The 16,280-nt window shown below is 36.3% G+C and overlaps 1 protein-coding gene across 7 annotated transcripts in view; it reads right to left on the bottom strand.

The window, feature by feature from the left end:
* The window catches only part of WASHC4 (WASH complex subunit 4), a 67,738-nt gene that overhangs the window by 37,765 nt on the left and 13,693 nt on the right, over positions 1 to 16,280 (bottom strand). For all 7 annotated transcript variants that reach the window (XM_078076507.1, XM_078076504.1, XM_078076505.1 and 4 more), the window contains exons 11-15: positions 14,943 to 15,066; positions 14,708 to 14,835; positions 13,750 to 13,910; positions 8,498 to 8,624; positions 4,113 to 4,238 (exon numbers count right to left, since the gene is read on the bottom strand). In XM_078076507.1, the coding sequence (XP_077932633.1) occupies positions 4,113 to 4,238; positions 8,498 to 8,624; positions 13,750 to 13,910; positions 14,708 to 14,835; positions 14,943 to 15,066 (666 nt within the window). The remainder of the gene's footprint in view (positions 1 to 4,112; positions 4,239 to 8,497; positions 8,625 to 13,749; positions 13,911 to 14,707; positions 14,836 to 14,942; positions 15,067 to 16,280) is intronic.

The following is a 16,280-nucleotide window of genomic DNA, read 5'->3' as shown; positions in this document are numbered from 1 at the left end:
CCAAGAAACATGCAAGAACAGCAACTTTGTTTATAATGTAACACAACTGAAAACCTCTCAAAGGTCCATCCACAGGAAAGCAACACAGCAATGAAAATGAATGAAGGACAGCTATTCATCCCAACATGTTCAAATACAAAATTCTGAGTTTAAAAAAAAAGCAAGTAAAAAATACATGAAGTATTACTTCATTAATATAAACTTCAAGAACATATATAACTAAACAATGAATGGTTTATAGATTCATCCATATCCGGTAAACTAAAAAGAAAAACGAGGGAATGGTAAGCGTAAAATTCAAGACAATGGTTTCCTCGGAGGGAACGGGATAAGATATAATCACAGAGGGACAGGGTGTTTGTGAAAATATTAGTATTTCTTAAATGGGATGGTGTGTTTTTAAGTGTCTATTATTTTTTAAAATTATGTTTATTAAATATGTATGCATAAATACACATATACATACATTTTTATTGACAGTTCATAATAAATATAATAATATATCTTAAAGAAAAAAAGGCTAAAAATCCCCCCAAATTTTTATTTCCTAAGCAAATCTAAAGGCATTAGCAGAAATTAGCTAGAAAATTTTTAATTTCAATTTTTACAAAAGGTTAAGTGGGTTTTCCTGCCCACAAGGGGTTTTATTTATTTATATAGAGTATGCTAAGAAACATTTTGTATTTCCAGAAGTATTCAAATCACAACACTGCAGCACTTTCTCTGAATTACAAAATAATTAGCCTCATGTTGACTAGCCTCATGTAAATTTGAACACTATAAAATGGATGTCTTTTTTTTTTTTTTTAGTATAGTTGATACACAATTAGTTTCAGGTATATAACCTAGCAATTTGACAAGTTTATACATTATGCTATGCTCACCACAAGTGCAGCTACCAACGTCCCATTACGTTTCTATCTTAGTATCACTGACTGTATTCCTTATGCTGCGCCTTTCATTCCCATGACTTACTCATTCCATAACTGGAAGCCTGCACCGCCCTCTCCCCTTCACCCATTTTACCCAACCCTCCATAGCCCCCACCCCGCCAGCAAGCATCAGTTTCCTGTATTTATAGGTCTCATTCTGATTTTTGTTTATTCATTTGTTGTTGTTTTTACATTCCACTTATGAATGGAATTATATGGTATTTATCTTTCCATCTGACTTATTTCACTTAGCATAATGCTCTCTAGGTCCATCTATGTTGTCTCAAATGGCACAATCTCATCCTGTTTTATGGCTGTGTATGTTCTATTACATACATAACAACATTTTCTTTATCCATTTGTCTACTAATGGACACGTAGGTTGTTTCCATACCTTGGCTATTGTAAATAACGCTGCAATAAACACAGGGGGGGCATATTATCTTTTCGAATTAGTGTTTTCAGTTTCTTTGGGTAAATATCCAGTTGTGGAATTACTAGATCATGTGGTATTTATATTTTTAACTTTTTGAGGAATCTCCATACTATTTTCCACAGTGGCTGTACCAATTTACATCCCCACCAACAATGCATGAGGGTTCCTTTTTCTCCACATCCTCACCAACACTTGTTATTTCTTGTCATTCTGATATTAGCCATTCTAACTGGTGTAAGGGGATATCTCGTTGTTTTGATTTGCATTTTCCTGACGAGTGATGTTGAAGATCTTTTCAAGTGTCTGTCGGCCATCTGTACGTTTTCTTTGGAGAAATGTCTCCTCAGGTCCTCTGCCCACGTTTTAATTGGATTTTTTTTTTTTTTTTTGGTGTTGAGTTGTTTAAGTTCTTTATATATTTTGGATATTAACCCCTTATTGGATGTATCATTTGCAAATATCTTCAACCATTCAGTCAGTTGTTTTTCTGTTTTGTTGATGGTTTCCTTTGCTGTGCAACAGCTTTTTATTTTGATATAGTACCAATAGTTTATTTTTGCTTTTGTGTCCCCTGCCTTCGGAGACCTATCTAGAAAAATGTTATGGCTGATGTCAGAGAAATTACTGCCTGTACTCTCTTCTAGGATTTTTACGGTTTCAGGTCTCATATTTAGGTCTTTAATCCAGTTTGAGTTTATTTTTGTGTATGACATCAGAAAGTGGTCCAGTTTCGTTCTTTACATGTAGCTGTCCCATTTTCCCAGCACCATTTATTAAAGAGACTGTTTCCCCACTGTATATTCTTGCCTCTTTTGTCATAATTGACCATATAATTGTGGGTTTATTTCTGGGGTCCCCATTTTGTTGCACTGATCTATGTGTCAATTTTTGTGCCAGATCATACTCTTTTATAATTCAGGCAACATGCTTAAAACTTCCATGAGTAAAACTTTACTAATACCTAAGCTAACCTTTTCATTTTCCTTCTTCTCTCTCTCACCATATGCTAATTTTTAAAATTTTATTTTATTATGTTATGTCACCATACAATACATCATTTGTTTTTGATGTAGTGATCCATGATTCATTGTTTTCATATAACACCCAGTGCTCCATGCAGTACATGCCCTCCTTAATACCCACCACCAGGCTAACCCACCCCCCCCACCACCCTCCCCTCTAAAACTCTGTTTGTTTCTTGGAGTCCATAGTCTCTCATGGTTCATCTCCCACTCTGATATCCACCCCCCCTTCATTTTTCCCTTCCTTCTCCTAATGTCCTCCATGCTATTCCTTATGTTCCACAAATAAGTGAAAACATATGATAACTGACTTTCTCTGCTTGACTTAGTTCACTTAGCATAATCTCCTCCAATCCCATCCATGTTGATGTAAAAGTTGGGTATTCATGCTTTCTGATGGCTGAGTAATATTCCATTGTATATATGGACCACATCTTCTTTATCCATTCATCTGTTGAAGGGCATCTCGGCTCTTTCCACAGGTTGGCTATTGTGGACATTGCTGCTATGAACAGTGGGGTACATATGGCCCTTCTTTTCACTACATCTGTGTCTTTGGGGTAAATACCCAGGAGGGCAATTGCTGGGTCATAGGGTAGCTCTATTTTTAATTTTTTGAGGCACCTCCACACTGTTTTCCAAAGTTGCTGTACCAATCTGTATTCCCACCAAAAGTGTAAGAGGGTTCCCCTTTCTCCACAACCTCTCCAACATTTGTTGTCTCTTGCCTTGTCAATTTTTGCCATTCTAACTGGTATAAGGTGGTATCTCAATGTGGTTTTGATTTGAATTTCCCTGATGGCTAAACTCGACCATTCTCTAACACCATACACAAAGATAAACTCAAAATGGATGAAAGACCTCAATGTGAGACAGGAATCCATCAAAATCCTAGAGGAGAACATAGGCAGTAACCTCTTCGACATCGGCCACAGCAACTTCTTTCAAGATACATCTCCAAAGGCTAGTGAAACAAAAGCAAAAATGAACTTTTGGGACTTCATCAAGATAAAAAGCTTCTGCACAGCAAAGGAAACAGTCAACAAAACAAAGAGGCAACCCACAGAATGGGAGAAGATATTTGCAAATGACACTACAGACAAAGTGCGGATTTCCAAGATCTATAAAGAACTTCTTAAACTCAACACCCAAAAAACAAATAATCAAGTCAAAAAATGGGCAGAAGACATGAACAGACACTTCTCAAAAGAAGACATACAAATGGCTAACAGACACATGAAAAAATGTTCATCATCATTAGCCATCAGGGAAATTCAAATCAAAACTATATGCTAATTTTTTTTTTTTTTAAAGATTTTATTTATTTATTTGAGAGAGAGAATGAGATAGAGAGAGAGAGCATGAGAGGAGGGAGGGTCAGAGGGAGAAGCAGACTCCCTGCCAAGCAGGGAGCCCGATATGGGACTCGATCCTGGGACTCCAGGATCATGACCTGAGCCGAAGGCAGTCGCTTAACCAACTGAGCCACCCAGGCGCCCCTATATGCTAATTTTTAACCAAGTTTAAATATATTGGCCATTCATAAAAAGTTACTCAGAAATTTCTTTCGATGGCTAGTTTCTTTAGCCAATTGAGAGAAAAGTACACTTTCCCACAATTTTTTATTCTCATAATCAAGAAGTCAAATATTACAAGACCACCTTAATTTAAGCACAGGTCAATTCTCAATTATAATGGGAAGTAAAATAATTTTAAACCTACCTTGAGAAGTTCAACAAGCCTGCATAATGCCTTAACTGAGGTTTTGGTCATTGGCTTTTGCATCGACATGTAGAGATTCATTGTGGTTTTAATAATGGTACTAATACTGTATGCATATAAGAAGCCCTATAAAAAAATAACACACTGATTATAATCACAAGAAAAAGTTTCATTTCTTCAACATTTCATTCTCTATGTAACAGTAATTATTCCTCAACTTGCCAATAACTATTGTTTGTAAAATTCATTTTAAAGTCTGCTCTTAAGATTCTTAAATACTTTTCCTCATACAATATACATGATGGTGAAGTTTCAATGCAACCCTTAAAAGTGTATTTAACCCATTACATACCATAAATTTAGTACTGTTGAAATTATGCTATATAATCACAGTTAAAGAATCTTCCCATTAAAAACAAACAAACAAACAAACCCTTCAGAGAAATGATCTGAATGTCAGGAAGATATCTATTCATCCTTATCTTACCTGCCAGACAAGAGTATAAAGACTCCTATCTGCTGCAGACAAAAGCTAAGGACTCCAAGGAACTAGGAATTGAAAAATGAGGAGAGCTGCTCTCTGGCCAATACACATATCGAAAGGTATTTCTCACTTCCAAGCCAATTCCACCTTTCCTTTTCACCAAGGTCAATCACTACTGTCCATCTGCTACCGTGTCCCCTGCCTATGTTGGTGCTAATCAGATTTTTTCTCCTTCCAGCCCGATATGAACAGATTTTCTCCTACCCTTCCATTCACAAAGGAAGCACACAGGTCTTGTGAGGTTTAAAAAATATTTTGAGTGCTAGCAAACCCAGGGAAATGGGATGAAATAAGAAAACAGGAAAAAGGATATTTATCTCTCAGATATATTTTCATTTAGATCTAAAAAAACCACATAGAAACATAGTAATAAAGATTCCTTGGGTTTATAAAGGACCAAAAAAAGATACATGTACAGTCTAGAGATGAACCTAAACCATACTATTGTGGATATATCCAAGGAGCTGGGCAGAAACCATATGGTAGTGATTCTCAACCTTCTTTCTTTTCCTCTACCATATGTGAGAGATAAAGTACTCTCCCATCAGTGTAACAGTGACTCAGTAAAGGAGTGATAGTCAATGTGGGTGGGAGGGAGGAGTTTCTCTGAACCAATAATAGCTCTGTGATAAAGAGATGAGCTAAATTAAAGAATAAGACATGAGAGAGAAGGCAGCATCCTAAGAAAGGTGACAGACAATAAGACTAAAGCTTGGGACATACACACAGGGAAGAGCCCCAAGTCTTACCTTGTCAGCTACAGGACTATTACACCAGACTCGGCCCTAACGCAACACTTCGAAAAGTTAAAAAGCAAAAACAAGGAACAGCAAAAGTGTAACTCTAAGGCAGGGAGAAAAAGGGAGTTTCTTTTTTGAAGGGTAATGGAGGAGAAAGAACTCATGGGTTGATATCACACCATTCCCAAATGGTCATTAATTTGTGAAAGATATATACAAAGGATGTCTTTTAAAAATCTAAATGGGGAGGGGAGAGGTCTAGGGTCTGTTTCTGTTAATGGCAGAATAAACAATTTGGACCAGTATTCCTACAAAGAACGATTAGCAAATCTGGGCAAAACATTTTTTTAAATCTCTTAGAAGGCATCAAAGAACTACCACAAAGATAAGGAAATATAAGGCCCAAATCTAGAAGACAGAAACCCAGAGAAGTGAGCCGGGCACTTGTGGCTGCCTTCCCTTAAGAGGCAGCTGCCTTTTCCAAAAGAGAGTAAGACAGAAGCCAAACATTATCTTCCAACAACTCACGGAAAGGAAAGGGGGATAAAAATAGGAGTTCATGGCCCATCAAAGAGGGATGGAGGTCCTGTAAAACCTAGGTTCTGGATTCAGATCCTGAAAAACTACCTAAAAAGTAAGGGTGAACTCAAAAAAAACAGCCATCAGAGGATTTAGGTCCCACTTCAAATCATCTCAATCCATGACTGGGTTGAGGTGATCTGGGTTGCTAGTTGTCCTAGACTAGCTGTACATCAGAAGCAAAGATTATTAAATCCTCTCTGGAGAAAAAAAAACAATATCCAGATCTTTCAATTATATCCACAGTTTTTCATATACAATGTGCCATACATTATAAAAAATAACCAGGCATACAAAGCAATAGGACATATCCAAAAACCAGAGAAACAACAGATAACAGAAATATCCAGATAATGAAATTATTAGACATGGGTTTCAAAATAATTATGCTGAATATGTTGAAGGAAATGAAACAAAATTTATTCAGAAGAAGAACTGGAAATTATAAGAAACAAAAAGCTAAAAAGTAAAATAATTAAGAATTCAGTAGATAGTTTAACAGATTAGACACAACTGAAGAGAAAGAAAGAGAGAGAGCAAGAGATACAAGAAAATAGAAATAGCACTTGCAAAGTTAATGGCTGAGAATTTTCCACAAATTCCAGAAGCTCTACAAATCCCAAGCAGCACTGCACAAAGGCAACTACACCTAGGTACCTAGTAATATTGCTAAAAACCAAAAAGTAAATCTTACAAGCAGTTAGAGAAAGACTCACCAAAAAAAGCAACAAAACTGGCAGCTGACTTCTCAACAAAAATAAAAGAAGCCAGAAGATGATAAAGGGGGGAGGAAGGTAAGGGATCCTGCCAACCCAGAATTCTATATGTAGCAAAACTGCTGTCAAAAATGAAGTTGAAGTAAGATATTCAGAGAAAAAGTGGTGATAATTCACCATCAGAAAGACATTTTAAATGAAATACTAACAGGTATTCCACAAATAGAAGGATGGAGAGATGCAGGAAGGACAGAACAGATAAATATGTGGATAAAGCTAAATGGACCCTGATTATAAAAACAACAGCAGCAATAATACCACCTTGTGAAGTTTAATATAGAGAATAAAAATAAACAACAGCAGCAGAGGTGAGAAGGGGATAAATAGAATTAAGGTGGCTTAAGATCCTTACACTGTCTAGAAAGAGATAAAACTACTCATTTACTCTGGAGTTGAAGGTTAAATGATGCATCTTAAAATCTCTAGAGTAATGATTAAAAAAACAATAAAAGAATACAGAATTAAAAACCTAATATTGGGAGAAATAAAATGATTAAACTAATTCAAAAGAAAGGAAGAAAGGAAAAGAAAAGGGACATAGATCAAGTGACAAAGAGAAAGCAATTAGTCAGGTGCTACTTTAAATCCAAATACACCAGCAATGACAGGAAAAATAATGAAAAGGGGTGCCTGGGTGACTCAGTTGGTTAAGCATCCGACTCTCTTGGCTTCAGCTCAGGTCATGATCTCAGGGTTGTGAGACTGAGCCCCACGTCGGGCTCTGCACTCAGCGCAGTCTGCTTCTTTCTCTCCCTCTGCTCCTCCCCCCTACTATATCTCTAAATAAATAAATAAATAAAATCTTTAAAAAAAATAATGAAAAAACAAAGATTGTAAGACTGAGGAAAAATTTATGCTGCTTCAGGAGACAGACATTAAATATAAGGAGCCAAACAGGTTGCAAGTAAAAGGATCAAAAAAGACATACCATGTAGACCTTAACTAAAAGAAAACTGGTATAGTTATGTTACTATCACACACACAAGACCTATGACAAAGAACATTACTAGAGATAAAAGGGACGTTTCATAATGATAAAAGGTTCAATTCACCAGGAAGATAATAACAATCCTGAATGTTATGCACTGACTTGGTCTCAAAATACATAAAACAAAAAACTGACAAAGGATAAACAGACAAATCCACAATGCCAGTGGGAGAATCTAACCCAATTCTCTCAGTAACTGATACAATATGCAGACAAAATCATTAACAAACATGACCTACTTGACATATACAGAACACTACAACCAACAAATGCAAACCACATTCTTTTCAAGTATACACGAAATGTTTACCAAACTTGACCATAGGCTGGGCCATAATGCCAATCTCAACAAATTTCAAAATACCAAAATTACCTTAGTATTTCTAGGTATCAATAATAAAAAAATAACTAGGAAATCCTCATATCTTTAGAAATTAAAAAATATCTTTCAAAATAACCCACAGACAGAAAAAGAAATCACAATAAAATTTCTTAAATATTTTGTACTAAAGGATAATGGAAATGCAACATATCAAAACTTACGGATACAGCAAAAAAGTCATGCTTTGAAGGGAATATAATTGCACGTATTAGAATATCTAAATTAATAAATCACACAGATCCAAACATAATCAAATCAATTTCAGTTTTTAAAAATAAAAACATATCCTTTCCCGTTTTTTCAAAGTGTAACTTCTATACATTGGATTAACAAAGAAATGACCCCCAAAATATTCTAAGTAAGAAGATGCAACTACCTGTATAAAAACATTACATCTATTGGTGAGGTCTTCAGCAAATTTATCCATTCTCTGCTCTTTAGATAAAATAGATTCCATTTTCATCATCCATGAGCTCACAAAGACGTAGTAAGACTGTACATCTCTAACAAAGGAAAATATTGTGGTTACTCAGCACAGGAAAGAAAATTTACTTCCATTTCTTTGAACTGGTTGGGATAAAATATTTCCTTGCAGCAGCCACCTTTCCGGTTTTCAAACTACAGACATCCTACGTACATATGTAACTTACTCATTCAACAAATGTTTGCACAATGCCTATGCAGGCTAGGCACTGTTTCTCAGTACTAAAAACAAAAGTTAGCAGTAAACAAAATGGATAAAAATCCCTGCCACAATGAAGCTTACATTCTAGAAAGGAGAGCTGCATAATAAAGAAATCAATAATTAAAATCTGTAAGATGTTAAATGATATGTGCTATGGAAAAAATGCAGAGAAAAGAGATAGGGACTTGAGTGGCAGATACAATTTTAAATACAGTGATCAAAGCAGGCTCATTGAAAAGATGATTTTGAGCCAAGATTTGAAGAAGATGAATGAGTAATCCATGTAAATATATGAGAAGAGAATTCTAGGAAAGTAAATAACAAATGCAAACGCTCTAAGACAGGAAGTATGTCTGGCATGTTCAAGTAATAACAAAGAAGTCAGTTCGGCTGGAGGTCAGAGAGCAGGGATGAGAAAACAAAAGGAAATCAGAGAAGTAGAGGGGTTGGGGGGCAGTGTGGGAAAGGTGGGGAGTAGAACAGGATTTGTGTAAGAATTTATAGGGAGGATTTCAATGGAAAGCCACCAAAGGATCTGAGCAGAGTGACTTGATCTAACTTTGAAGAGGACCAATATCACCTTGGCTGATATGCTGAAAATAAACTATAAAGGGGACAAGGGTAATAGCAGGAAAATCACTCAGGGAGCTACTGTGATAATGCAGAAGAAAGGGGATAACAACTTGAACCAGAATGGGAGACTGGAAGTAGTCAGAATCTGGTATAAAAGCTGCATTTACTGAATGCTTACTATATGCCAGCCACTGTTCTAAGAACTTTACACAAAGTAACTCATTCAATCCTCATATTAACCTCATGAGGTAGGTATTATGATCTCCATTTTATGGAAGAGGAAACTGATACACAGAGAAGTTAAATAACAAGCCCAAGATCATACAACTGGTACACAGCCCAACCAAGATATAAGTCCAAATCTAGGAAGCTTTCCCATCAGGAAAGACTAAACCAGTAACATAATTTTCCTACGCAGGCCAATTACAAACACTGAATCACTCTATCAGTGCATCTGCTCAAGATAGGAACTTTTAGCCCAGAAGCTGTTCACTATACACTTTAAAGATTTAGTGTGAAAAAAAACGAACAATTCCCCTTTGTGGGATCTGACGTTACCAACTCTTTCTAAAAACCTCCTTCAGGTGTGCCTGGGTGGCTTAGTTGGCTAAGCCGCGGACTCTCGATTTCAGCTCAGGTCATGATCTCCAGAGTCCTGGGACGGAGCCCCACATAGGGCTCCACGCTCAGTGGGGAGTCTGCTCAAGGATTCTTTCTCCCTCTCCCTCTGCCCGTACCCCCACTCCAGTTTGCTCTAAAACAAATAAACCTTAAAAAAACAAACAAACAAAACAAAAAACCTCCTTCAGTCAGAGAAACATCTCATTATTGCCAGTCAGAATCAGCTAGAGGATAGGTCTCAGGGCAAGGGACTGAAGAGACTCATTTGATTGAGATCAGAATCCCACACTGAGGTTATTGCCAGTCATTCTGCCAAGCAGTCTGACAATCTCAAGAACTCAGCCTGAAGAGGGATTACACCAAAATTTTTCGCGACTGTCTTAAGGACGTGATACCCCAGCATCAAATCTCAGAAAAATTTCTGCTGAGCCAGGATTCCATTAAACAAGTAACACTGACAGTTGTACTTTTGGCTTTGCCTCCAAAGGTGCTAACATTATTTGACTTGTGGGTTATTATTTGACTTGTGGATTATTCTACTTAAAAGTGTGGAATACAGAGAAAGAGTAAGGTCCTAGGGCAATGCCTCCACTTTTGAGGAGGCTGTGATCAGTACTCAGCAGGGATAGACTATACAGGAGGGATAGAAAAATCATAAGCAAGGACAGAAGGAAGAGGCCTAGATTATGGAGTGCTCCCTGACAGTAATCACTAACATGAAGAAGGATAATAACACAGTCAAAGGCACTCACTCAGTTTTAGATCAGACTATGCAGAATAAAGCAGAGGTTTGCTTGTTACTCCACCCATCACTCCTACATCCAGACACCAGATGATCTTCATCTCTTGCAAATATGTAAAAATGAAACTGCTTCAAGCCTTAAAAAGCAAGTTAATTGACAAAGGGTATCCAAAAATAGCCAAAGGTCTGTCATATGGTCAGCTTCATTTCAAAGTACAAACAGGAAAAACACTAGTGAGAAAAAATTTCCTGTCCCAATAAAAAACATGAAACAGTGTCAACACTTGTATGTCAACAGAGGTTTGAAATGAAGGTTCATACCTCTATCCTCTAAAGTCAGTATTCCCAGTGTTGAAATGGTTGTAAATGAAAAGCAAAATGCAGCAACCAACCTATAAACCTTGAACCCTAGTCAAGAACGTGGCTGGGGCACTTGGCCAGCTAGAGTCTGTCTAGTGCATAGTGTGGGGGCAGGGAAACTGTCCCCCACTGCTCCCTTCTCACTTGTATAATGAACTCTGGAACCTGACTGGGATAGCTCTTAGTAACTCCAACTTTTCCTAAAACATTAGACAAAACTCATGCTGACCACACTGTTTCCCCTCTTCTGGGTTTCATTTCAGTAGAGTGAATTTTATGTTTCTTTGGGAGAACTGCAAGGAGACTGAAAAGGACACTATCCCTTTTAGCTCCCTGGAGCTCTATGGTGACTATGTATCTTTGGAATCAAATAATTTAGAAACATAAAATGTTATTGTGGAGGGGGAGGGTCATTGAAAGTCAACTTATTCGGTCTCGCACCTGATAAGCCTCCCTTCCTACAGCATCTTGGACTACTAGTCATCTACAGTCTACCTACACAGCTCTGGGGAAAGAGCGCATTACCTCTCAGAACAGCCTACACAACTCTGCTGCAAACGCTCTGCAGTAGGATTGGTGCAGGTCTGCATGTTCTCTGACACGCGCTTGGCTGTGTGACCTGGCAAAGTTCATTTCTCTAAGCCTCATCTTCCTTATCTAAAAATGGGATAAAAATACGACTATAGAGTAGCGGTTAACAGCTTGTGCTCTAGAGTTAGGACTGTCCAGCTCTGCCACCTACTAGTTGCTTAAATTTGGGCAAGTTTAATGTACTTCAATTATCTGACCTATAAAATGGCCATAACAACAGTAGCTACCTCATAAGATTCTCTGATGATTAAAAGAGATGATACATGTGAAGTGCCTGGAATAGTTTAGTTATTGACTTATAGAAAGGACCAGGTTATTATTAGTTGTGACCTTTATTATTTTCCACATGAGAAGATTGTTACAGGGTTTGTGTAAGACAAAGTGTTTAAAGCCTTTAGCATAATGCCTGCTACAAAGAGCTCAATAATATTGGTGATTATTATTATCTGTCATCTTCATCTTTTGGCTCTAGTTCAACCTTCTGGAGCCAAAGAGATCAAATCTGTTCCCTCTTCTACCTGAATGCCCCTCAAATATTTAAGGAGCTCACCATAACATTCCTCAGATTTCTCTTTTAAAGGCCAAACTATATAGAGACTCTTCAAAGGGCATGGTTGTCAGGTCTTCTGACATATCCTGATCAGCTTCATTTAGGGTTGCTGCATTTTGTGTCCCTCTTAAAATGTGACACCACCAAATACTGACTATGATGTGACCAATAAAAATTCAACAAAACTACCAATTCACATGGCGTAGGTACTATAACGATCAGTTTCCATAACCCAGGAAGAGTTATTAATGTAATCCAAGTATGTATTGGCATTTTAGCAACTACATTACACTGTTAAAGAATATCAAGCTTCTGATAATCAAAATATCCCTATCTTTTATTTACTGCTACTAAACCTGATCCCTGTCTCTCCATCTTATTGAATTCACTTCCTTAAATCCAAACAATGTCTTTTTCCCTTCTCAGGTCTGTTTTAAAATGTATGAGAGAGCTATGAAATCTCTGCTGCGAGTAATCCTGCCTGAATTGAGTAACTGTCATTTTTCCACTGACTTTAATCACAGGACTTGGGAGTACTAAGAGATGCTTCAGGGGACCGCCTATATTCCAGACATACTCCTCCTCCCCCCACATTCTGCAGTAGTGGCCCAATTTCCCCTTGATGGTCAAGATCAAAAGGAAGAAGATAAATTTCCCTATTACCTTTTAACCATGTCACAGATAAAAACTGTGTCCAGCACAGGGCCAGTGGCACAGTTCTGGGTCACTTCACTTAAAATCTTCATTCAGGTCAACATGTGATTTTGGTAGTGTACTCAAGAATGTGCAGTAAATTTAAATATTGAATCTAGGTGATGAGAACATGGGGGGGGGGGCCTTATACTATTTTCTCTTATTTTGCGTATATTTGAAATTTTGCATAGTAAGACTTAGACAAAATGTAAGAATGTAACTATCAGAAGAAACTGAAGTTAAAAGTGTTCTTTTAGGGAACAGGACTCAGGTACAGGGGGAAAGTGGGCTGGGGACAATTATTTTTCCATTTAAACTTTTAGTACTTCTTGATTTTTTAAATATGTATATATATTACTTTCATAAAAATAAAAATTAAAAAAAAGGAGTACATCAAATTAAAATCAACTCCTCTAAAAACCATCACTGAATCATGGACACACAATATTTTTAATGTCATCAAATGACATCTACTGCAGGAACTTTACACAAAAAATATTTAATGTATCTGATAAAAAGTTGTGTATGCATATATGTGTGCAAATACATGTATATATGGGTACATATGTACACACATACATCTCCATAAAGTATAATTTTCCTACATCTTTAACAGAGTTTAAACCTAAATCATTTAAAACAAAACAAAACAACTCCTAAAAAATAAGTCTCCTAGAGACTGTCCAAATTTTTCTCTGGTAATAAATATATTTGTTCTTCTAATCAAATGTTTTCCACATATTTAGAGTCAACATAAGATCCAAGAATATAAAGTATCTAAATATTTTCATTGTGAGTACTTATAAAACCTACTTGGTAAGTGATTGAGCTTTCTGCTGTAGGAAAGTATCTCTGTGTATTTTAATGGCTTGAAGACTTTTTCTGTCTAGAAGTTTGGCAGCTGCTGGTATTTTCTGGATCAAAAAATTATCAGGAAACCAAATAATATTAGCAGTTAGAGTGATGGCTGGTACCTGAAATAGTAAACGTAAGGAAGGGAAATTAATAAATGCAGGCTAAACAATAAGCTATTTAATAGTTCTACAATATGCAATGGAAGACAACTTATAATCATTAATAGATTATGAAACAAATTATCTTACTGTGGCACAATTAAGGCATTCCAATATCTGATGTGCAGCATGAAAATAATTTTATTCTGCCTAAATACTAAATACACACACACACACACACACACTCTTACAGATTTTCAGATAAAAATATGCAAAAAGCAAACAGAAACTTGAATCCTCATGACTTTTATTCTACATTAGTGAAAAAATAAAAGACCCAAGATGGCTGGGTACTCACGGTCACATATCACTTGATTTTACACACAAACTAAATTTTCAGTTTTTAAATCAGATGTCACAGCATGGAAATAGCAAAGATGTAAAATCAATTTCAATTTTTTTCTACTTCAATAATGAGAAGGAATGGCAAGAAGAGGAGAACAGAAGAAAAAGAAGAGAAAAAAGTAGTAACAATAATAGGAAGTTAATTTATAGGAAAAAAATCTGAAAAAACCTCCACGAACAGGTATTTATATGATGTGGAATTATGCACTACTTCCATTTACTGTATTACTTATTCCTGGAATGCTTGGTTTTTAAAAATGAATACTACAATATTATTTTTATAATTATTACAATATATTACAAAAATTAGTACTTTTGTAAGCAGGAATAAAATACATTTTTGAATATCCAAGTTAATCCAAAATCTTTTTCATCTATTCAAATTGAAAAAAATAAAAGTTCCAAGTTCTTACCTTCTTACAAATGTCCAACAAAGACTTATAAAACTTTTTATCAATAGTTCGAAAAATTTGAAAATGCAATACAAAAAGTCCACAAATTCCAACATACTTGTCTCTCTGGTCAATTTCAGAAGGTTCTCCTTAAAAACAACAGCATGAGAGAAAATTGGAACAAATACACTTAAGTTCTATGTTCAAGGAAATGCAAACTTTAGCAACAAAAAGTTTAAAATGCATTTTACATTACCAAGTTTGGCTTCTACATTTGCAAAAATTGAGCGAATACTATGTGCAAATTCTTCAGCAAAAGTGCTATTTTTTGACACAGATACTCCTCCATTGAGAGAATCAAACTGCTGTTCTATACAGGCCTAAAGAGGAAACATTTAAAGAGAAATTTAGACCCTGAATAATAAACTATGAAACAGATTTAAATATAGTATGTGTGATAAACTTCTACATTCATCATTTTAATTTTACTAACAATGAGGCTCAAATTTTTACCTTAATGTCATCTAATATCTAAATCCTTATGAATGGAAAATATGTATGTACGTACATATTTGAGTACCAGTTAGTGCAATAAAACTGAACCACAAAACCATTAATTTTTTTTTTTTTTTTTAAGAATTTATTCATTTGAGAGACAGAAAGAGAGCATGAGCAGGGCGGGGTGGAGGGAGAGGGAGAAGCAGACTCCCCACTGAGCACGGAGCCTGACTCAGGGCTCCATCCCAGGCCTTACAGATTATGACCTGAGCTGAAGGCAAGAGGCTTAACCATCTGAGCCACCCAGGCGCCCCACAAATCCATAATTCTACATGAAGAGATATACACGGGGTTATTCAATGATGTATATAAGACATATCTGATGAAGCACTGGAAAACATGTTTTATTATTTTATTGTGCACTAAGAGCAAATTTTTTCTGACTACAATTACTTTCCTAGCACTTTATTACAGCATGTATAGAAATGTCTCCTGGAGGGGCACCTGGGTGGCTCAGTCAGCTAAGTGTCTGACCTGGGCTCAGGTCATGATCTCAGGGTCCTGGGATAGAGGCCCATGTCGGGCTGCGTGCTCAGCGGGGAGTCTGCCTGTTCCTCTCCCTCTGCCCCTCCCCTAACTCGTGCGCTCTCAGTCTCTCAAATAAATAAATAAATAAATAAGATCTTAAAAAAAAAAAAATATCTCCTGGAAAAAGAATCAAGGACAAAAAAATTTCCTTCTGAACCTCATACACTAGCCATTAAATTGATATAAACAAGAGTTGGGATCGATCTGTAAAAATTGTGATACTGAGCATAACATAATGTATAGGCTTGTCAAATCAGTATGTTGTACACCTGAAGTTACCATAACATTGTGCGTCCACTATACACCAATTAAAAAAAAAAAAAAATTGTGATTATGTAAAATGTTAAAAATAACCCTGAAATGGATTTTAAATATACTGCAATTTCTGATGAATACTACCCAAAGCAGTGCTAGCCAACAGAACTTTCTGTGATCACAGAAATGTTCTACATTTGTGCTGTCTGATACAATAGCTAGCCACAAACCAACTGTGGCTGTTTTTCCCCCA

Source organism: Halichoerus grypus, chromosome 6 (genome assembly GCF_964656455.1).
Source record: "Halichoerus grypus chromosome 6, mHalGry1.hap1.1, whole genome shotgun sequence".
NCBI classification, from domain to species: Eukaryota; Metazoa; Chordata; class Mammalia; order Carnivora; family Phocidae; genus Halichoerus; species Halichoerus grypus.
The sequence above is the reverse complement of the archived record's forward strand: the minus strand, read 5'-3'. Positions and strand labels throughout refer to the sequence as shown.